General features: G+C 42.4%; 1 protein-coding gene and 1 gene segment (V, D, J or C); one reads left to right on the forward strand and one right to left on the reverse strand.

Moving 5' to 3' along the window:
* Positions 1–482: 482 nt before the first annotated feature.
* Positions 483–22,795, forward strand: LOC133121413 (immunoglobulin heavy constant gamma 1-like). The segment is given in 6 exon segments: positions 483–492; positions 920–1,035; positions 15,705–15,966; positions 17,000–17,278; positions 21,461–21,609; positions 22,438–22,795. Coding segments are annotated over 6 exon segments (825 nt in total).
* A 231-nt stretch (positions 22,796–23,026) lies between these two features.
* c3b.1 (complement component c3b, tandem duplicate 1) overlaps positions 23,027–24,415 on the reverse strand; it is a 36,953-nt gene continuing 35,564 nt past the window's right edge. The window contains exon 44 of the mRNA XM_061230580.1: positions 23,027–23,502. Coding sequence (XP_061086564.1) covers positions 23,358–23,502 — 145 coding nt within the window. The 3' untranslated portion in view covers positions 23,027–23,357. The remainder of the gene's footprint in view (positions 23,503–24,415) is intronic.

The raw sequence follows: 24,415 nt of genomic DNA on the forward strand, positions 1-24,415 counted from the left end.
GTCAATCAGAACAGTTATAGTCATTCTTTAAAGCTAAGCTACATTCTACATGGCCGACCAAAGGGCGATTACGTAACCTTCTCCACCGTGCCCAATTGAAAATACACGAGGAGCAACATCTCACCGCTATAACAATCCAAAAACATTTGATTGTCAATGGAAACATTGCTGGAAACCATCGACATGGTATAAGAAATGGAGACAGCTTCTGCTTACCGGTTCCATGAATTCCTATAGGAACTAATCAATGGCATGAAGGCAGTTAATGGAGGCCATGTTTCTGGCACCAGGGCATGCACACTGGGTTCCAATACCGGATCCTAGGGATGACTAGGAATTAATTATAAAATGAAGCATATAATCTTCTGTGGGGCTCCGAAAGCAAAAGGTCCCTGGGGAGCAATTCAGTGTGAAGAAATTTCCAAAGTTTTCAGAATGCTGTCCAAAATTGTATAATTTGGCTAGGGTAAGTGCATAGATGAATGCACCTCAGTGGGTATATTCGGCACCAGAGGCTTAATAAATGGAGAACATGCCCATCCCCTCCCCTGTTGGAAACACGGACAAGTTTAAAACAGCATATAAATGAGAAATTTTGGAATGCAGCCACGTTGAATCGATACTGCTACAAAAATTATATTTGCCAGGTATCAAATAGGCTGTTTATGCTGGATTGGCACTTTAAAAAAGGAAAGCAATGGAGTGTTTATTATTATTATTGTTATTATTATTATTATTATTATTATTATTATTATTATTATTATTATTATTATTATTTTACCTTAAACCATTGGGACAACAAAAGTTATGAAATAAGCACTTAGCACTAACAATAAGCTAAGGAGAAGAAACAATGCTCTTTTAAAATAATGAACCAATGAACCATGCGACGGTTCTAATGCTGTCTCCTTCCTTTCAGAAGACTGCAACTCCATTGATGTGGAGGATGACTCCGGCGCAGCCGACACTGCCATTGCCTTCATCTTCCTCTTCCTCATCTCTCTGTTCTACAGCATCGGAGCTACTGCCATCAAGGTAACCACATAGGTAACCCGGGGCAGGATGGGCAACACGCACGGTTTCCTTAAACAGGGCTTAAAGCAAGATACAATTCTGTGGCTAAATTGTTCAGAATAATCTGAAATTCCTCTGTTAAGGCGGTAGCTAACGTGGCGGTTATTCGTTGAATGTAAAGTAGGCTACTCTAAATATAACTACGCTAGTTTACTTATAAATGTCGACAGATAGAAGTGCAAAAGTCATGGTTTCGCAATACTATGACAAAACAATTAGGTTAATTTGCGAAATATTACACAAGTTATGCTGTTATTACATGGAGTTACGATTAGTCATTTTCCAATTTGATATGGGATGTTATTTTAAACCGGCAAATACCGCTGTTCGACGTCGGACTTCTTATTTCTTGTAATATGCCGTGTAATGTAATGTAATCGATTTTCATTTTTTAATGTGATTGGATAGGACGCATCCAGAACAAAAACAAAGACACGTGGGATCGCGTTATGACATTTAGGACTTTGTGTTGCAAAAGAAGGGATGTTATCATATTGATAGATTACGCGAAATTAAATTCCTCCTGTATATACTATAATTTTAGGGGGCAATTTGCAAAGTTATGTATTATCTTGACTTGGTCAGGGAGTTGTTGTCTTATTTTCTCTTTTATTGTATATATATTTTTTTATTCTTTTATTTTTCGAGAATATTGTTTTGTGGAAAAAACGGCCAAAAGCCGGAAATTCGCCACCGTGCCTGAGAACTTTAAGCCCTGCTTGAAGACATGCATGTCAGCTTCTGTGTAGCCTACTCCTTGACCAAGAAAGTGGAGTTGGTCCACAGGTGCTACACTGTGGGTGCTGCCCACTGCTCCTAACTAACTAGGATGGATCAAATGCAGAGGACAAATTACCCCGCGGGGTTCAATAAAGTATGTCTTAAATCTTATTGAGGAGAGCCCAACAACTGGTGAATAGGCTACCATTCTGTTCACGAGCCTTTGCTAAACGTAAATATTAGTCTGTAGCTGCATTATATGCAGTTAATGAGTACTTAAGTTTCGGGACAATAACGCAATTTTAAAGACTGCAATTCCTAAATGGTTCACTCCATATGGACACTAATACACTCAAGTGAACTCAGTAGCTACTTACGGATCTACCCCATGGTTTGACTTAGAGCTAACTTTGATAGACAGTGAAGGCTTTTTTCACTTCTTGAAAATCTTCTCCATTTTGTTTAAAAAACAAACAAACAGATGAACTGCAAACACTCCTGGAATTTAAATGACCAAACATATCAAATAACAAGCTCCTTTTCAGCTTGAGAAATATAGCTAGCCTACAGTATGGATCGTTCTTAATCACGTGACAAGACTGACGCGTTGGAGGACAAGCGGCCATAGCAACCTATAGCAACCCATAGCAACCCATTCATTTACATGGTCAAACACAGGGGTTAAACTAGACCGACATGAGATGGCATCCATTAAAAATGATCATGATGGTGCCCAGTCAATATCAGTTTACATATAAAGGTTGGATGGTTGACCTTTAACCGAAGAAAACAAAGATATTATGAGTGGGACGTCTCTGTTCGAGCAACCCTCTGCACCAGCTGTACTTCAGTTCATACGTAGCCTTAGTTCGCTATAACTTTAAATCCTACTAATACTCTTGATTTATGCATTACTAACATGAAATCGGTGACAACACGGAAAACAACTAAGAAGGATAACAACGTAACTAGCTAACAGTCCTATAGCCTACACCTACACTCAGTAGGTGTAATCACATGGGCTAACGTTAAAATATTTTCTGCAAACAGCATCATTTTTCCGTAACACCGTGGAATTTTGCATTTATACCACACAACATTTATCAGCTAATTTTATCGTCGAGTAGCTCGTAGCTCGGTAGTTTGGACTAGACGCTTGGTAAAACTGGCTCATGCTGAATGTGAGGAAGTTATATGATACTGCGCATTAAAAGTAAGCTTTCCAGTGATAAACGGATGCGAGCAAACTCGTATATACTCAAAATCTTGCCTACTTATATTACCAATCCACCATGCTCTTATTTCTCTTGACAACCTTCGCTTTTCTTTTCTCTGGTGGGTAAATAATCTTTGTCGAACGAAAAAACGACTATCTCGCCCGTTCAGCTCGATTTGAGCAACCGTAGATTTCGCAGAAATTAACCATAATGAATGGGCTGTGTGTTGTCGCTTTATACTCCTTGTAGTTGACCTGATAGTGGAAGATAATACCACCGTTTCAATGATTACACTATGTGTATGGTGAAATCAATATAATTACTTACCATTTCTATCTTTTTTGAACGATAAAACCATTTTTCTCAGTGCATAGTCATTCTAAGCCAATTATTTTCTTATTATAAGCTTTGGGGTTGGGTAAAGCATCACAAATCTTGTTGTTAGATCCTGAAATGTAATAATTTTTCTTCATGAAAAATCTGAAATCGTGGGTACTGGCTCAAAACAACGCTGTTGATGATGATGATAAGCCTTATTTTTACAGACAAAATCAGTCAAAAACAGTAAATCTGTGTTTCCGAAAAAAGTATGGCCAATGTGTTTGTGTGTGCAACTGAACACATAACTATAGGTTTGACGGCAATAGTCAGTCATTTTCTGTTTAAATAGACATGGAAATACGAAATATTGATGTAAATAAAGCATTTTTTTGTGAGGAAGTGTCAGCTTGTATTGTTCATTCAATTGTGACAAAGTACACAGTTTGTTTGTCATGTACTAATATATATGTTCTTCTCTCATTACAGGTGAAATGAGAGACACACAAGAAGAAACCTGGTTGTGTGCTTATGTGTGTGTGTGTGTGTTCTGCTAGTGCAAATATCTCTTATAGACATGACATGATCTTATATAAGCATGATTTTCTACTGAAACAGTCCTCTGTGTTTGTAAATGACAATATAATATGATATCCTGTGATGTTACTCTGTACATATTTCACTGTAACTCCAAATATTTCAAATAAAACATGTCGCTTGCCTGTCTTTGAAAAAGACAAACATTTTTGTTTTTGTATTTTATTATAATTTCATATATATTGGATCCATAAATGCAACACTAATTGGACAAATATTTGTCCGTAAGTATTTGGACAGTGGTACAATTCATGTTCTTTTGGCTCCATACTCCACCACGTTCGATTTGAAATGAAACAATCTATGTGAGTCTTCGACTGTCACCTATAATTTCAGAGTATTTACCACCATATACGCTGATCCATGCATGAATTACAACCATTTTTATACATAGTCCCTTCATTTTAGGGGACCACAAGCAATTGGACAGTTGGCTTCTCAGTTGTTTCTGATTTGTCGGGTGTATTCACTCACTTACTCGGTGCAGGGAAAAGAAAGCTTTCAGTGTCTAATCTTGTCTTGATTCTAGGCTTTTGATTGCCTTTGGAGCCTTTGGCGTTTGTCAACATGAGGACCAGAATTTGGCCAATGACAGTCAAGGTAGCCATTATGAGGTTGACCCATCATGGGGCAAACAATTGCCTTCCCGAGAAACAAACTAATTGGAACATCATCATTAAGAAGGAAGAGAGCACTGGTGTATGTTTGGGATCATTGCCTTGCTGTGGGATGAAGCACCGTCCAATTTTGTCATTCGATTGAACTTGAGCAGAGAAAATGTTCCAGTACACTTCAGATTTAACTCTGTTGCTGCTACCAGCCGTTACATTATTGACAAAGGCACGTGAGCCAGCACCTATGACACCCCCACCACCATGTTTCACAGATCGGTGTGGGCTGCTTTGGTTGTCGAGCCATTCCTTTTAGACACCGCACTTTGCTCTTGCCATCACTCTGATGCAAGTCAATCTTGGTCTCAGCTGTCCACGACAGGTTTTTTCCAGAGCTCTGCTGGCTTTTTGACTGAACAGTGCAGGTGCTTCTTAGCAGACTGTAATCCTGTTTTTAGAGTTGTGCATCTTGCAGTGTAGCCACTGTACATATGCTTGTGAGGTCCTCTGTGGAGAAGAGTCACTAACACATAAATCTTAAATAAAAAACTGACTTACAGTTGATTAGACTAAGCAGGGGACAACCCCCCCTGGAGCAATGCAGGGTTAAGGGCCTTGCTCAATGGACCAACGGCCTTGTGGAGCTTACTGTGGTGACACCCGGGCTTGAACCATCAACCTTCCAGGTGCCTAGTGCTTAGACACTAGGCTACAGGCTGTCCCAGTCATGTACCTTAGCCACTAGGCTACAGGCTGTCCCAGTCATGTACCTTAGCCACTAGGCTACAGGCTGCCCGAGTCATGTACCTTAGCCACTAGGATACAGGCTGCCCCAGTCATGTACCTCAGCCACTAGGCTACAGGCTGCCCCAGTCATGTACCTTAGCCACTAGGCTACAGGCTGCCCCAGTCATGTACCTTCGCCACTAGGCTACAGGCTGCCCTAGTCATGCACCTTAGCCACTAGGCTACAGGCTGCCCCAGTCATGTACCTTAGCCACTAGGCTATAGGCTGCCCTAGTCATGCACCTTAGCCACTAGGCTACAGGCTGCCCCAGTCATGTACCTTAGCCACTAGGCTACAGGCTGCCCCAGTCATGGACCTTAACCACTAGGCTACAGGCTGCCCCAGTCATGTACCTTAACCACTAGGCTACAGGCTGTCCCAGTCATGTACCTTAGCCACTAGGCTACAGGCTGCCCCAGTCATGTACCTTAGCCACTAGGCTACAGGCTACCCCAGTCATGTACCTTAGCCACTAGGCTACAGGCTGCCCCAGTCATGTACCTTAGCCACTAGGCTACAGGCTGCCCCAGTCATGTACCTTAGCCACTAGGCTACAGGCTGTCCCAGTCATGTAGCTTAGACACTAGGCTACAGGCTGTCCCAGTCATGTAGCTTAGCCACTAGGCTACAGGCTGTCCCAGTCATGTAGCTTAGATACTAGGCTACAGGCTGTCCCAGTCATGTAGCTTAGATACTAGGCTACAGGCTATCCCAGTGATCCCACAGTGATTCCAAACATAGTGCTGAGGCAACAGAGGTGTTTTTCTAAGCCAAAAAACAGGTAGATTCTTGACTTACGAAGTCAAGTCATCTGACCTGAAACCACCATGTATAAAGTGCTGTACATGCTGAAGCCAAAATGTATCTAAACAAATAATGAAATAATAAATTATAATCAAAATATGTGGATTACATAGGCAAATCAAGAAACAAAATTACAGCATGCCTTTGTCCCAAATATCATGGAGCTCACTGTACATATTGTATATAAATATACATAAATGTATCCATATTGCATATTTGTCACACTGACTGGTTTCAGATGTTCATACAAAATGTAAACATTATATATACTGTGTAATACATAAAATATAAGTTCAACTTAAACCTTTTAAAATGACTATTTAATTTATTTAATGAAAAAAGTTATCAAGCACGCATATACCCTCTGTGAAAAAGTGACTGCCCCAATGATCTTAATTACTGGTTGCACCACCTTTAGCAGCAATAACCGCAATCAAACACTTCCAACAATTCGATAGTAATATCTCACAACGATGTAGACAAATGTAAGCCAGCGCATAGTTTCAAATGATTACTGAGACTTTCATAAATATACATTTGGGGTTTAATCACCTCTATTCAAATTAGGGTGTGGGAGGTGAAGCCTCCAGCTGTGCTGTGACTAAAAATGCATAAGCTCATCGAATCTCACACTGAACTTACTCCATCAAAGTTAAGTGACTTATTCAAATTGAGGTCTTTAGCTCATGTTTTTTTATTTATTCATTTATTATTGTTTATCTACGCATTTCCTGAAGCTGTGTCCATGTGTAGATTGAAAAGCTGAACATATCTGTGTGCCTTATCGAGATACACAGAATTGATTACAATCAGTCACAGCAAAACAATAAACTACCTAAATACATTACATACAACCACATCTACCCTAAACTTTTGAGAAGGTAGTTCACCTTCAAAGTCTAGTCATGGCCTATCATTATTGTTGCAATATTGTTCTGTTATTTATGTTTGTAAGCACAGTACACATATAATTGTGTATCTTAATATTTGATCATTAATTGATTCATAAAAAGGGTATAAGTAATGATTAATTCAGCATATCAAGTTTTAATCTGATTACCCACCTAATTGGTTGAAACGACCATCTCTGCTCAAACTGCTAAATTATGTTACATCAGGAATTAAAATCATAGCATAGATTAGCTCTAAAAATGACATCCATGGCTATGAGACCCAGAGGGTCATCAACCAAAAGGTTAATAACTCCCTCTTTTATGTTTTCAATTTCATATCACATAAATTAACCTAGATAGTATTAACTTTCCAAAGAGATACATTTCTCTAGTATAGCCTGCAGGTCATTGGTGTCATTTTATTTACATATAAGCCTACATTTATTCACCTATACTGTATTTATTTTAGGTATTCCCAATTAACCCTCCTATTATGTTTGGGGTCAATTTGACACAGTGTTTGACATTTCTTTAAAATTGATACTGTATGATTTTTCCTCTTTTTTATTTGGTAGGATTAAATAGTAAAAATGTAACAGACATGATGCAATGCAAGGTCCTGTACCAATTTGCTATTGAAATGTACTGTGCAGTGTTATTGTGAGATTTCTTTGTGAATGATTCTGGTGGCACTTACCCACACAGGCGCCCCACATTTGAATTTATCCATTTCATATTTATGGATAAAAGGCTAGTAATTTGGAAGACAATGGGAAATCAGTCTATGACAATATTTTTGTGTATATTTCAACGGTTGGCCTGTAAAACCAGTCATAAAATCTGAATAAAATAGGCACGTTAAAACGTTTTAGGTTTATTTGAAAACCTTTGAATATATACGTGTAAAAAATTTAAGTATATGTTTATCGAATTAATCTTTTATTTTATTTTTTGCAGTGTAGCCTTGGTCCATGCGGCATCAAGAAGTAGCCTACACGCGCTTCCGTAGCCTACCTACTAAATAGCCACTGCAGGCGGCTTGTGTGGTGGACGGGTCATTTTATTTGGGTTTATTTTATTTGGTTTACGGACTCATGTCGCTAACAATTAGTAAAAACGGGGTTGAGTTTGGTCTTGGGTTCAGGGTCGTTTCTCACAGCTGTGAGTAGCGGAGAATAAGGAAACGCGACGGTGCATGCGGGCAGTTAGGCTTCAGCAAGCAGATCGTTCTGTGGATAGAAACATGAAGTAACACCCAGTTCCCGAAATAGCACCCGAGATTGTGCAAACAGAACCGAAACTCAACCGCAAAGAACCGTCACCTGCAGCTCGCCGATGCCCCGGTGCAGCTGCGTTTCTCGTTCTCCGCGCGGATTTGCATGACGCGCATTTGCATGACCCGGCGCCCACTATAGCAGCGTTTTTTCTTTTGCTACCTTTACGCCGGCATGGCAAGCCAAACCAAACATGGATTTAAAGAGCAATGTATTTCTGAATCAAATTACACGTGAAAGCAGCAGCACCGAGTCAAACCTGAGTCTGGTAACAGAGTGTAGCGCAGATAAGACCCGGTGCTGTAGTTTGTAGAAGAGACAATCTTGTGTGATTTACTGTAGACTTTTATGCACTACAAGTTCCTGGTGACATTTTCCATAATTTACTTATGAACGAAATAAAATGTGAATATGAATAACCATTAACCACCCTCTAAACTGAAAAGTGAATATTTATGCTCAGGTTATGAATGAATGAATAATGTAAAATGTAATATCTATGAATATCAAATATACAGACCGTACAATGCTAATAATTATTATATTATCAGATCTCTGTTGATTGCTGTAGATTTACTGAACAAGTGCAAGCATTGAACAAACAAATCAAAGTAGATGGTGTCAGAAAACATCCAGTACACTGTTCAGTGTTGAGTCAACTCTTACAGTAGTACGCAAGGTCTCCGTTGGACATGAATGTCCTATTCTGCTTGAATAAAAGTTGAATTAACATTCGACAATTTAGGAGCTGCACACATTTTTTTCTCGATAGCGTTTACAGCTTCATTTCAGCAAAGAGTGATAAACCTGAAGATTAATAGGCTCACTCTTTTCGTCTTAGCGATAGGATAAATAGATAATAAATATATCACAGATATTTTATTTGAAATAAGATAAATACGAAAAGCTGATAAAAAATACGTCTAACGGAAATTATCTTAATTCCTGTTCAAAATCTTTCAAAGAAATAGCTGCATGAAACATATAGTCATTTCAAAGTGAGTAAACAACGAAATAAGTACAATAAATAGATATATTTTTGTTTCCATGAATGTGTAACTTATGTCACGAGAAAACTGCTCCTGACAGATATGAGGACCTGCAGTGCTCTCTGTTAAATTATTATAGCCGGAATTTTAGTCTTACTCAGATTTTATTGGAGCTTCCATACTTGCTTGGTACAATTTTCAAATAATGTTTGCAAAGTGTTTACCAGGTCCTCGAGAGGAGGTGTTAAATATTGGTTGGATGTTGGATACTGCGTTTCCTGTGTGTTGTCGACAACATGTATCACTGCAATCACGTTTTTCCAACAAACCTACTGTATGGACTATATACACATATTTCGAATGTCATTTTTTTGTCGAATTGGATCGATTGCTTGGAACAAACCCCAGCCGGATCTGATTTATGATTTGTCAAATTAAGACAACAGCGTCACCTTGGGGACAGATGTGGGAACACCATGCTAAATATCTTATGTGTCTTAAATTGGTCATCAGTCTTGTCACAAGTAAGCAAACACTCAGTGAGCACTTTATTAGGAATTTATCAGACTTATTTTTTAGACTTATTAAGTCTTCTGCTTATGTGGTCAATCCACTTAGAGGTTTGATGTGTTGTGTGTTCAGAGATGCTATTTGCTACTGTCACTTTCCTGTCAGCTTTAACCAGTCTGGCAATTCTCCGCTGATTCCTCTCATTAACAATGCATTTCTGCCCACAGAATGAATGTTTTTAGTTTTTTGCACAATTGTCCGCAAACTCGAGATAATAGTGTGTGAGTGAAATCCCAGGAGACAATCAGTTTCTGAAATACTCAAACCACCCTGTCTGCCACCAACAATCATTCCACGGTCAGAGTCACTTGGATCATATTTTTCCCAATTCACACACACACACACACACACACACACACACACACACATTCTCTCTTTCTCTCTCAGATACAGTCATTCTCAAGCTGAGTGCACCTATTGTGTTTAGTATGTGGAAATAAATGCACAATAATGTACATAATTATTTCATTTAAAATCTCACTGTTGGCATACAAACACACACAAACACACACACACACACACACACACACACACACACACACACAGTTCTCCAATCCCCTGTGTATTTGTAATTTGAGTAAATTTAATGTATGTTCTCCATTCATTTACTGGGGTTAATGTTTCACACTTATTTCTTTCATTTTCATTGCAGGTCCAGAACCCATCTTTCCCAGTATGACTCTGTACTACCAGATCAGCAGTGACCCAGCACAAGCCCAAAGAGTCACTTTGGTCTGCTCACTGACCGGGTTTTACCCAAAAGAGATCACAGTAGAATGGAAAGAGGACAACATGCGTTTTGAAGGTTCACCAGCTGTGTGGGATATGCAGGGGGAAGATAAGAAGTTCAACCAGACCAGCCAGGTGGAAGTCAACCTTGAGAAATGGCTTTCTGGCTCATTGTATACCTGCAAAGTTACGCAAAATACAAAATCACAAGAGCTCAACACCAGCTTTTGCAGAAGTAAGTAGAAGTCGGCCTGACTGGTTTACATGGAGTTCAGTTGTCAGAAATGTTCTTGCCCGGGCATGTCCTGGGGCAGTACAGCAGGGCAGTGGGTCACACTGATGCCTCACAGCAAGAAGGTCTCTGCTCCCTGTCCCTGTCCTAGCCAATCAGACTGCGAGTCATAGCCCTGGTATATGGTTATATTGTCACTGCTATTAACCAATCAGATTGTGAGATTTGTCCTGTCTATTTGATAATAAATGATATATACATTCACTGAGCACTTCATTAGGAACACCCGTAAGACCGTGGCATGATTGTTGGTGCCAGACGGGCTGGTTTGAGTATTTTTATAACTGCTGATCTCCAGGGATTTTTCACGTACAACAGCCTCTAGAGTTTGCAGAGAATTTTCAAAAAAAGATCCAGTGAGTGGCTGATCTGTGAGCAGAAACGCATTGTTAACAAGAGAGGCCAGAGTGGAAGGGCCAGACTGGTCAAAGCTGACAGAATGGTGACAATAACGCAAATAACCACGCATTACAACAGTGGTATGCAGAAGAGCATCTCTGAACACACAACACATCAAACCTCTAAGTGGATAGGCTGCAGCAACAGAAGACTTAATAAGTCTAAAAAAGAAGTCTAACAAATACAGAATAAAGTGCTCACTGAGTGAAATTCTCTTCCTCTCTCTTTAGGGAATGGCACCCATCTGCCAGTGATAAATAACTACATCAGGAAACAGCCAGTATACATGTCAATGTGATGCACATTTTGCTTTCAACCCCATTTTGTATTCTCAGCTCATCCCATTTCTTCGCCGTCTCTGAAGTTGAATATTGATGAAAGTAGTGGGGCTTTCACAGCGACCTGTGAAGTGTTTGCCTCCTACAAAAGTAAAGTGTTCTGGGTCTTGGACAAGAGTGAGTCTGAATCAGCAGACTATCGTGAACTTAAGGACTCCGAGAAGAGAATTCAGGGATCTGTGCACAGCAGGACTTTCACCAAGGATGAATGGAAATCCATGAAGTCAATTGCATGTGAAGTCCGAAACAAATGTTTCAGCCCTGTGAGGAAGACCTTTCAGATAACAGGTAGTTAAGCAACTAAAATGACAAAGGACCACTCATTTCATTGACCTTGCCAATATGTTTTTGAAAAATCCCATAATCATTCATACAAATGGAGTATTCAAACAGACTACCAAAACTGACAGAATGTCCTGACAGTAATACTCCAAATAAAATTAAATTTAGACAACAGTGCCACCTTGGGGATAGATGTGGTAACACTATGTTCAAAATCTTATGTGGCCACAACATTTTACATTTACATTTTTGTCATTTGGCAGACGCTTTTAATCCAATGCGACTTCCAAGTGCATAGGTTCTTCCACAAGTCAAAGCATCACATCCATAACTTGGAAAATACATAGGAAGTGCTGTTTTGAACATATATTCATCATAAGTGCAATTAAAAAATAATAATAATAATTTGTGGGGGGTTAGACAAGAGGGATAGGGCCACAAGGTGGGGCAATTTGGTTAAAGTAAACACCTGTCATCTGGACAGGTAATCTAACATTGAAATACAAAGAAAATAATTGATCTGTCTGAATTCATGAGGAGTTTTCTGTCTCTTTGACAGTGTTTCCTTGATAATTCTGCTTGGATGTATCTTTGTCTGCAATCATATTTTCACCTGAGTATTTCAGAAATGGTTTAATGACAAAATATGGCACACACACAAAGACAAAAACTCTCTCTCTCTCTCTCTTTCCCTCTCTCTCTCTCTCTCTCTCTCTCTCTCTCTCTCACACACACACACACACACAAATTGAGTGCTCCTACCAATTGTGTATTTGTGATTTGAGTAAATTTAATGTATATCCTTCATTCATTTACTGGGGTTAATGTTTCACACTTATTTCTTTCATTTTCATTGCAGCTCAAGAACCCCTCTTTCCCAGTATGACTCTATACTACCAGTTCAGCAGTGACCCAGCACAAGCCCAAAGAGTCACTTTGGTCTGCTCACTGACCGGGTTTTACCCAAAAGAGATCACAGTAGAATGGAAAGAGGACAACATGCGTTTTGAAGGTTCACCAGCTGTGTGGAATATGCAGGGGGAAGATAAGAAGTTCAACCAGACCAGCCAGGTGGAAGTCAACCTTGAGAAATGGCTTTCTGGCTCATTGTATACCTGCAAAGTTACGCAAAATACAAAATCACAAGAGCTCTCCACCAGCTTTTGCAGAAGTAAGTAGCAGTCGGCCTGACTGGTTTACATGGAGTTCAGTTGTCAGAAATGTTCTTGCCCATGCCTGTCCTGGGGCAGTACGGCAGGGCAGTGGGTCACACTGATGCCTCACAGCAAGAAGGTCTCTGTTCCCTGTCCCTATTCTAGCCAATCAGATTGCGAGTCATAGCCCTGGTATATGGTTATATTGTCACTGCTATTAACCAATCAGATTGTGAGATTTGTCCTGTCTATTTGATAATAAATGATATATACATTCACTGAGCACTTCATTAGGAACACCCGTAAGACCGTGGCATGATTGTTGGTGCCAGACGGGCTGGTTTGAGTATTTTTATAACTGCTGATCTCCTGGGATTTTTCACGTACAACAGCCTCTAGAGTTTGCAGAGATTTTTCAAAAAAACATCCAGTGAGTGGCTGATCTGTGAGCAGAAACGCATTGTTAACAAGAGAGGCCAGAGTGGAAGGGCCAGACTGGTCAAAGCTGACAGAATGGTGACAATAACGCAAATAACCACGCATTACAACAGTGGTATGCAGAAGAGCATCTCTGAACACACAACACATTAAACCTCTAAGTGGATAGGCTGCAGCAACAGAAGACTTAATAAGTCTAAAAAAGAAGTCTAACAAATACAGAATAAAGTGCTCACTGAGTGAAATTCTCTTCCTCTCTCTTTAGGGAATGGCACCTATCTGCCAGTGATAAATAACTACATCAGAAAACAGCCAGTGTACATGTCAATGTGATGCACATTTTGCTTTCAACCCCATTTTGTATTCTCAGCTCATCCCATTTCTTCGCCGTCTCTGAAGTTGAATATTGATGAAAGCAGTGGGGCTTTCACAGCGACCTGTGAAGTGTTTGCCTCCTACAAAAGCAAAGTGTTCTGGGTCTTGGACAAGAGTGAGTCTGAATCAGCAGACTATCGTGAACTTAAGGACTCTGAGAAGAGAATTCAGGGATCTGTGCACAGCAGGACTTTCACCAAGGATGAATGGAAATCCATGAAGTCAATTGCATGTGAAGTCCGAAACAAATGTTTCACCCCTGTAAGGAAGACCTTTCCGATAACAGGTAATTAAGCAACTAAAATGACAAAGGACCACTCATTTCATTGACCTTGCCAACATGTTTTTGAAAAATCCCATAATCATTCATACAAATGGAGTATTCAAACAGACTACCAGAACTGACAGAATGTCCTGACAGTAATACTCCATATTAAATTAGATTTAGACAACAGTGCCACCTGGGGGATAGATGTGGTAACACTATGTTCAAAATCTTATGTGGCCACAAAATGGGGCTATTTGGTTAAAGTAAACACCAATCACCTGGACACGTAAGCTAACATTGAAATACATAGAAAATAATTGATCTGTATGAATTCATAAGGAGTTTTCTGTCTCTTTGACAGTATTTCCTTGATAATTCTCCTTGGATGTATCTTTGTCTGCAATCATATTTTCACCTGAGTATTTCAGAAATGGTTTAATGACAAAATATGGGACACACACACAAAGACAAAAACTCTTTCTCTCTCTCTCTCTCTTTCTTGATCTCTCTCTCTCTCACACACACACACATACACACACACACACACACACACACACACACACACACACAAGTTGAGTTCTCCAATCCCCTGTGTATTTTGTGTATTTGTAATTTCAGTAAATTTAATGGATGTACTTCATTCATTTACTGGGGTTAATGTTTCACACTTATTTCTTTCATTTTCATTGCAGCTCAAGAACCCCTCTTTCCCAGTATGACTCTATACTACCAGATCAGCAGTGACCCAGCACAAGCCCAAAGAGTCACTTTGGTCTGCTCACTGACCGGGTTTTACCCAAAAGAGATCACAGTAGAATGGAAAGAGGACAACATGCGTTTTGAAGGTTCACCAGCTGTGTGGGATATGCAGGGGGAAGATAAGAAGTTCAACCAGACCAGCCAGGTGGACGTCAACCTTGAGAAATGGCTTTCTGGCTCATTGTATACCTGCAAAGTTACGCAAAATACAAAATCACAAGAGCTCAACACCAGCTTTTGCAGAAGTAAGTAGCAGTCGGCCTGACTGGTTTACATGGAGTTCAATTGTCAGAAATGTTCTTGCCCCGGGTCTGTCCTGGTTTGAGTATTTTTATAACTGCTGATCTCCTGGGATTTTTCACGTACAACAGCCTCTAGAGTTTGGAGAGAATTTTCAAAAAAACATCCAGTGAGTGTCTGATCTGTGAGCAGAAACGCATTGTTAACAAGAGAGGCCAGAGTGGAAGGGCCAGACTGGTCAAAGCTGACAGAATGGTGACAATAACGCAAATAACCACGCATTACAACAGTGGTATGCAGAAGAGCATCTCTGAACACACAACACATCAAACCTCTAAGTGGATAGGCTGCAGCAACAGAAGACTTAATAAGTCTAAAAAAGAAGTCTAATGAATACCGAATAAAGTGCTCACTGAGTGAAATTCTCTTCCTCTCTCTTTAGGGAATGACACCTATCTGCCAGTGATAAATAACTACATCAGAAAACAGCCAGTGTACATGTCAATGTGATGCACATTTTGCTTTCAACCCCATTTTGTATTCTCAGCTCATCCCATTTCTTCGCCGTCTCTGAAGTTGAATATTGATGAAAGTAGTGGGGCTTTCACAGCGACCTGTGAAGTGTTTGCCTCCTACAAAAGCAAAGTGTTCTGGGTCTTGGACAAGAGTGAGTCTGAATCAGCAGTCTACCGTGAACTTAAGGACTCCGAGAACAGAATTCAGGGATCTGAGCACAGCAGGACTTTCACCAAGGATGAATGGAAATCCATGAAGTCAATTGCATGTGAAGTCCGAAACAAATGTTTCAGCCCTGTAAGGAAGACCTTTCCGATAACAGGTAATTAAGCAACTAAAATAACAAAGGACCACTCATTTCATTGACCTTGCCAACATGTTTTTGAAAAATCCCATAATCATGCATACAAATGGAGTATTCAAACAGATTACCAAAACTGACAGAATGTTCCAACAGTAATACTCCAAATTAAATTAGATTTAGACAACAGTGCCACCTTGGGGATAGATGTGGTAACACTATGTTCAGAATCTTATGTGGCCACAAGGTGGGGCTATTTGGTTAAACTAAACACCTCTGGACAGGTAATCTAACATTGAAATACATCGAAAATAATTGATCCGTATGAATTCATGAGGAGTTTTCTGTCTCTTTGACAGTGTTTCTTTGATAATTCTGCTTGGATGTATTTTTGTCTGCAATCATATTTTCACCTATGTAAGTGTGTGAAAATTGAGAAATTAAGTGACAGTGGAGATTTTCAACGATCACGTTTCCCAAATGAAAGTACAGTAATGTACACATTTTTTTCCAAGCAAAGAAGATGTACGAATTAATTATATATTTATGGCTATTAATTTTATTTACCGATAGGGAACCGGCCCAGCAACAAGCATTTGTACCCTTTTAGGCACTTTTGCATTATTTCTGCAAGTGTGAATGAATTCAATTAAATTCAATGTTATTTGTCCAGCACTTTTCACAGACTGTCACACATACACTTTACAGAGAAATAGAAGGGAAGAAACACCAGCCCTAAGCCTCCATAGGGGCACATCCATCCTCCATGGGCCTGTAGGTCCAGTTGGTGGCAGTTTGGGTCACGGGTGTAAAATCCAGGTTCAGTAAAAGTAAAAGCCTTCCCCAGTATTATAATTATTTTTTTCCCAGTCACCTGGATTTGTTATTAGCACAGTTCTTCAGTGAGAAGAATGGCTGAGTTCATGGCTGGGTTCACGGCTAAGTTCATGGCTGGAAGAATCAAATGGCAGGACCTTTCACTTTCCGGCCCTTGGAGACTTTCCACCTCTGGTGGAGGTATTAAATTAGCGCTCCCTATACATTCCCCCTCCAGCCCCGGCGCCCCCCTCCCCACCCCAAGCCGCCCTGCTGCAGTTCTCCGGGGGACTCGTTTGCCTGGTGCACGGGTTCAGTCCGGCCGCCATCAACGTCACCTGGGTCCTGAACGGCGAGACGGAGCTGCCGGGGGCCAACGGCAGCGACTTGTACCGCGCGGCCGACGGGACCTTCACGCTCTGGAGCCACCTGCAGGCCTCCTGGGAGCCGGGCGCCACGTACACCTGCAGGGTGGCCCACACCACCAAGAGCCTCTCCCTCAGCAAGAGCCAGCCAGGTACATTGGCCGCGTCCCCTTGACCCCGCCAAAGGGCGGTCTGTAGCATCGTGGTTAAGGTACACGACTCGCAAGGTTTGTGGTTCGAGCCCCGGGGTAGCCACAATAAGATCCGCACAGCCCTTGAGCAAGGCCCGTAACCCTGCATTGCTCCCGGGGAGGATTGTCTCCTGCTTAGTCTAAAACAACTGTAAGTCGCTTTGGATAGAAAGCATCATCCAAATGACATGTAATGCAATGAAAAGGGCCGGGCACAGTTTTTCTTTTTTTTTTGCCCAACACTATTTCGACTAATTAACCCGATTCAACTAATAAACAAATGATGTTCCCCTGTTGTAACATCCAGCTATGCCAGCTTGACCAGGTTGAAAATTTAGCCAATTAAGCTGGTCAAGCTGGGTATGAGCTGGTCAACCAGCTACCAGCTGTTTCAAAACATAGCTTCAGCTGGTCAAACCATGTTGAGCTGGTCTGAACTGGTCAACCAGCTAAACCATGTCGAGCTGGTAGTTGGTCTGAACTGGTCAACCAATTAAACCATGTTCAGCTGGGAGCTGGCCTGAACTAGTCAACCAGTTAGCAGCTGTTTCAAAACATAGCTTGAACTGTTTTCAGCAGCATCTTCAATCGAGACCATGATAAGTAGAACCGAGCACCCACAGCAGCTAGCATTGGACACCCCCCTGCCATAACACATTTTCAGTCAGTATTTTTTTCTTTTTGCTAGATTTTCAGAACCATGCCCAACGTGAGCAGTGTGTTGGGGGGTACTTGATCACACCCCTTTCCCAATATCTATTACACAGCCACATGCACCCCACCCCTTTCTGAGACCCAGAGCATACCGCAGCAGAGTGGCATAGAGGGTAGAGTGGGTCTTAGGTTCCTAACTCTGAGGCAGCGGTGGCCAACCCTGGTCCTGGACAGTCGCAGGGTGTTGCTGGTTTTTGGTTTCACCTTGAAATACAACAACCACTTTAGACGCGAGAAACCAGGTGAGGTGCGTTAACTGCGCAATCGACTGATTTCATTGATCAATGAAGTGCTGAGTAACAACAAAAGCCAGCGCACCCTGCGGCTCTCCAGGACCAAATGGTAAATGGTTGGCATTTATATAGCATCTTTATCCAAAGTGCTGTACAATTGATGCTTCTCATTCACTCATTCATACACACACTCACACATACACCGACGGCGATTGGCTGCCATGCAAGGCAGGAGCATTTGGGGGTTAGGCTTGCTCAGGGACATTTCGACATTACGTGGCATTTAGCAGACACTCTTATCCAGAGTGACGTACAACAAAGTGCAAATCAAACACAAGAGCAAGTGCAAAAGTGGACCTGAGAGGACAGTACTGTTCCGAGTACTCGTGTAAACATACAGAAAATCAGAACCCTTGAAGAGTACAATCAACTTTCAAACTAGCATACCACAGTTGGCAGCTAGAAGACAACAATACAACAGCCAATAAAAACAATAATACCTATACAAGTAACGATATCTATACATAAGTGCCATTACGGTCTAAGGCTAATCACGGTGATTGTGAGTTGGGGAGGGAAAGGTGTAGCCTGAAGAGATGGGTCTTCAGTCTGCGCTTGAAGGAGGTCAGAGACTCTGCCGTTCTGACATCCACCGGGAGGTCATTCCACCACCGTTGGACCAGGACAGACCAGTCGTGAGCGTGAAGTGCAGGCGTGGTGAGGGGGAGGCGCCAGACGGCACGAAGTGGCAGAACGGAGGGGTCTTGTTGGTGTATAGGTCTTTATAAGGGATTGAATATATACAGGGGCTGATCCTTTAACTGCCTGGTATGTGAGCACCAAAGTTTTAAATTTGATGCGAGCCATAACAGGCAGCCAGTGGAGGTTGCTGAGCAGGGGGGTGACATGTGAATGTCTGGGAACATTGAATACCAGACGGGCTGCAGCATTCTGGATGAGTTGTAGGGGTCTGATGGCAGATGCTGGAAGGCCAGCCAGCAGAGAATTGCAATAGTCCAGGCGGGACAGGACCATTGCTTGAACAAGGAGCTGAGTGGAGTAGGTGGTGAGAAAGGGTCGGATTCTCCGGATGTTGTACAGGAAGATCTTGCACGCCTGGGTCACCGTAGCGATGTTCTTGGACAAGGACAGCCTGTTGTCCATCACCACTCCAAGGTTTCTTGCACTAGGGGATGAGGTCACTGTGGTATCCCCTAGTGAGATGGAGAAATCAGAGAAGGGAGAGGTTAAAGCAGGGATGAAGATCACCTCCGTCTTACCTGGGTTGAGCTTTAGATGGTGGTTGCCCATCCAGCTCTGGATGTCTCTCAGGCAGGTGGAGATACGGGTAGAGACCTGTGTGTCTGATGGAGGGAAGGAGAGAAAGAGTTGGGTGTGATCGGCATAACAATGATAGGAGATGCCATGAGCAGAGATAACGGGGCCAAGGGATCTTGTGTAGATGGAGAAGAGGAGGGGCCCGAGGACTGAGCCCTGGGGGACTCCTGTAACAAGGGGGCGAGGGGTTGACACTCCTCCAGCCCAGGACACCTGGGAGGACCGGCCAGAGAGATAAGATTGGATCCACTCTAAGGCTGTGCCACAGATCCCTGTAGATGCCAGGGAGGCTAAGAGGATGGAGTGGTTGACCGTGTCGAACACCACGGAGAGGTCAAGAAGGATCAGAACAGAGGAGAGAGAGGTTGCTTGTGCAGCCTGAAGGGACTCGTTGACAGAGAGGAGTGCAGTCTCCGTCGAGTGGCCAGGTCTGAAGCCGGGTCCAGCAGGTTATTCTGAGAGGGGAAGGAGGAGAGTTGGTTGGAGGCGGCTCGTTCAATGGATTTGGATAGAAAAGGAAGGAGAGATACGGGACGGTAGTTTTGAATGCAGGAGGGGTCTAGAGTGGGTTTCTTTAGGAGTGGGGTGATGTAGGCCCTCTTGAATGATGAGGGAAAGCAGCCAGAGGACAGAGAGGAGTTAACAAGGGAGGTGACAAACGGGAGGATTTCAGGCGTGATTGCCTGAAAGAGGTTTCAGGGGATGGGGTCCAGGGCACAAGTAGTAGGGCGGTGGGAGAGCAGGAGGTGAGACACATCAGCATCTGTAAGGGGACAGAAAGAGGAGAAACAGCGGGCAGACACAAAAATGGAGGCAGGCATAGAAGTGGCGGTGGTCGCGAAGGTGCTGCGGATATCTGCAACCTTCTCGTCAAAAAATACAGCAAAGTCATAAGCAGTGAGCGAGGACTGAGGTGGTGGGGGATCTGTGCTGAGGAGAGAGGAGAAAATGGAGAACAGTTGACGAGGGTTAGAAGTGGAGTTCTGGATTTTTGGAAGTAATTTCTTTTGGCAGTGGTGATAGCGGAGGAGAATTCCGCCAGGAGAGACTGGTAGGAAGACAGGTCCGATGGGTCTTTTGATTTCCTCCACTTCCTCTCAGCTGCACGTAGGCTGGGCCTGGAGGAATGTAGAAGGTCAGAAACCCATGGGCTGGGAGGGGAGGATCGAGCAGGCCGGGAGACAAGAGGACAGAGAGAGTCAAGGCCTGAGGAGAGAGAGGAAAGCAGGGTGGAAGATGCGGAATCAGTGGGTAGTTTGGAGAAGGATTCAAGAGGAGGGAGGGAAGCGGTGACTCTGGGGGCAAGGGAGGAGGGTGATAGAGAGCGGAGGTTACATCAGACAGAAACAGTGGGGGCGAGAGAAGGGGAGGGAGGCAGAGGGGCTAGGGGGATGGAGAAGGAAATGAAGTGGTGATCCGACTTGTGTACAGGGGTAACAGTGGGGTTAGAAGAGGAGCAGTTCCTCAGAAAGATCAGGTCGAGAAGGTTTCCAGCCTTGTGAGTTGGGGGAGAGTGCTGCAGAGAGAGGTCAATGGAGTGAAGTAGTGGTAAGAAGGCAGCAGACTGGGAGGCTTCCAGGTGGATGTTGAAATCTCCCAGGAGGATAAGTGGGGTGCCATCCTCAGGGAATGCCCAGGCATACAGCCCGGGCGGGGAATCGAACCGGCAACCCTCCAACTCCCAGACGACTGCTCTTACTGCCTGAGCCATGTTGCCCCATAGTGAGTGAGGACCACCAGTACACAGTATGGTTAGCTTTATGTAATATTATCAGTATCTTATAGGGGTGATATTAGCTGCCCTTGCTGACTGATCGCTCAGCACTGTCATCATTTCTTGCTGTTCCCTCTCCTGAAGAGATCAGCTCAGACAACGAGTACTTCAATGAGAACACCCACGAGCCCTTGTCCGTAGACAGCCCCGAGGACATCTGGAACACGGCCTGTGCCTTCCTCGTCATCTTCCTCATCACCCTCCTCTACAGCATCTCTGTGACATTAGTGATGGTAAGGGCTAAAGAACACAAAAAAGTGGAAAATTGGGTTCCCAAGAGGCAAAAGTCCAAAATGCAAAAGAAATTGAAGAGGGAAGCCACTGTATACTTTGCAATGATAGTGGTCTGCATTTATTAAGCCGGTGTGTGTTCTGTAACCTTCTGAAAACGCTGAAAAGGGTGTGTATTGTTTAGGTATTAAAATGTTTTTTTTTCAGTATACAGTGGCTTTCCTCTTCATTTTTTATTTTAAGGACTAAAGAACCCATTCACTCCGGCACAAATGCATTAAAGAACCCACTCACCCCGGCCCAAATGCATTAAAGAACCCACTCACCCCGGCCCAAATGCATTAAAGAACCCACTCACCTCAGCCCAAATGCATTAAAGAACCCATTCACCCCGGCCCAAATGCATTAAAGAACCCATTCACTCCGGCACAAATGCATTAAAGAACCCACTCACCCCAGCCCAAATGCATTAAAGAACCCAGTCACCCCGGCCCAAATGCATTAAAGAACCCATTCACCCCGGCCCAAATGCATTAAAGAACCCACTCACCCCGGCCCAAATGCATTAAAGAACCCACTCACCCCGGCCCAAATGCATGAAAGAACCCACTCACCCCAGCCCAAATGCATTAAAGAACCCATTCACCCCGGCCCAAATGCATTAAAGAACCCACTCACCCCAGCCCAAATGCATTAAAGAACCTAATTCAGCCAGCAAGTGTGTTTCTATTTTTATTTAACAATTTCTGTACTTTTGTATTATTATTATTAATATTATTATTACAGTGGTGTCTGTGCTCTTTCTGACTTTAATATTCTTCTTTTTACAGATGAAATAACAAGAGGATCACATACCCTATGCCTCCTATGGCACCAACATTTTCTATGGTGAAATGCTTTGTGTTTTTCGAACCAACTGTCACTAAAGTGATATTCAGTTGAATCTCTTTTTCATTGTTATTTGCCCTTTAGTTCGCAGCTCTTCTCTTTATTTGTCTAGCTCTGCTTTAAACTGCAACCTTAATCGTCTTTAATCTTGTTTAGTGAAAACTAATCAGGTTACGTGTGTGTCTGTCAGAGGAATCATGCCAATCAAATTCAACGATCATACGCTAAGTTCTTTTGTGAGTGTTAGCTTTATTTTAAACAGGTAGCTTTACTTCAATTAAAACTGCTTTTATGAGAAAACCTTCATCAATATGTATGCCTGTCCTTTCCACAAATCATGCACAGAACGTGAAGAGTGTGAAAAGATTGAATACGAGCTTCTCGTTCATCGAACGACCACCCAGATGTTTAACCGCTGAACATCCTAGCTCTGATAGGTGCCTTCAAGACCATACTCATGCTGGAGGGTCTGTAAGCTCGCACAATCCGTGCGTTTGTGTCACTGTACAGCTGAAAGAGATAAAACTTAAATTGCATTGAACTATGTTTTATTGTCACATTAGGAAATGCATAAATACAATTGTAGCCACATTTCTCTCAGTGGGATGCATATCAATGTAACTGACAGAGAATGTCTTCTTAATCAAACATGGCATGTAGTAATATTGGCATGTAATGGAAAACATATTTGGAGAGCCACACAATCACATTCACTATTCAGTATACTATGGTATAGTTTTCAATGCATGGCAATGTGTGTATTTACACTGCGGAATGGTACAATGGTCTGAGGTATGCCGGGATCCCATGAATCCAGGGACGGGGCTCTATAATTTTGGCAAAGCCGCCTAGTTTCAGTCACTCAGGACAGGCAGCCCTTCTCCATCAGGACAGAGATAACCGCAGCCAGCTGGGCGCACCTCTTGGCGAGTCCCACGTCGCCCCCGCATTCAGCCTCTGAGGGCCACCGCTCCACCCAGCTCCTCTTCCCCAGGGTGTAGGTGTACCTGAGAGAGGTAATCGGCCAATCTCTCAGACAGAGCAGTGGTCAACATGATGCCTCTCTACCTGAACCCATGGAACTCAGCACGGTTCTGTTGCATTGGAACAATCCATCCATCCATCAGTCAATCCATCCATCAATCCATCATTTCATCTATCTATCAGTCAATCCATCCATCCATCAGTCAATCCATCCATCAATCCATCAATCCACCCATCCATCAGTCAATCAATCCATCATTTCATCTATCTATCAGTCAATCCATCCATCCATCAGTCAATCCATCCATCAATCCATCATTTCATCTATCTATCAGTCAATCCATCCATCCATCAGTCAATCCATCCATCAATCCATCATTTCATCTATCTATCAGTTAATCCATCCATCCATCAGTCAATCCATCCATCAATCCATCAATCCACCCATCCATCAGTCAATCCATCCATCAATCCATCAATTCATCTATCTATCAGTCAATCATCCATCAATCCATCAAGTCATCTATCTATCAGTCAATCCATCCATCCATCAGTCAATTCATCCATCAATCCTCTACAAAAACAGACATTTACATTTTACATTTACATTTTTGTTATTTGGCAGACGCTTTTAATCCAAAGCGACTTACAAGTGCATAGGTTCTACCATAAGTCAAAGCATCACATCCAGAACTAGGAAAATACACATGGAATGCTGTTCTAAACATAGTTGTCATCATAAGTGCAAATTTTATTTTATTTTTATTTTATTTTTATTTTTTTCGGGGGGGGGGGGGGTGTTAGACAAGGATAGGGATATCAGAAAGGAGGGGCGGGGGAAATCAGGAGGGAGGACTAAGGTACAGTTTGAAAAGGTGTGTTTTGAGTCTGCGTCGAAATAGGGGGAGGAATTCTGATGTCCTGACAGTGGTAGGC

This window comes from Conger conger, chromosome 2, assembly GCF_963514075.1.
Source record: "Conger conger chromosome 2, fConCon1.1, whole genome shotgun sequence".
NCBI lineage: Eukaryota > Metazoa > Chordata > Actinopteri > Anguilliformes > Congridae > Conger > Conger conger.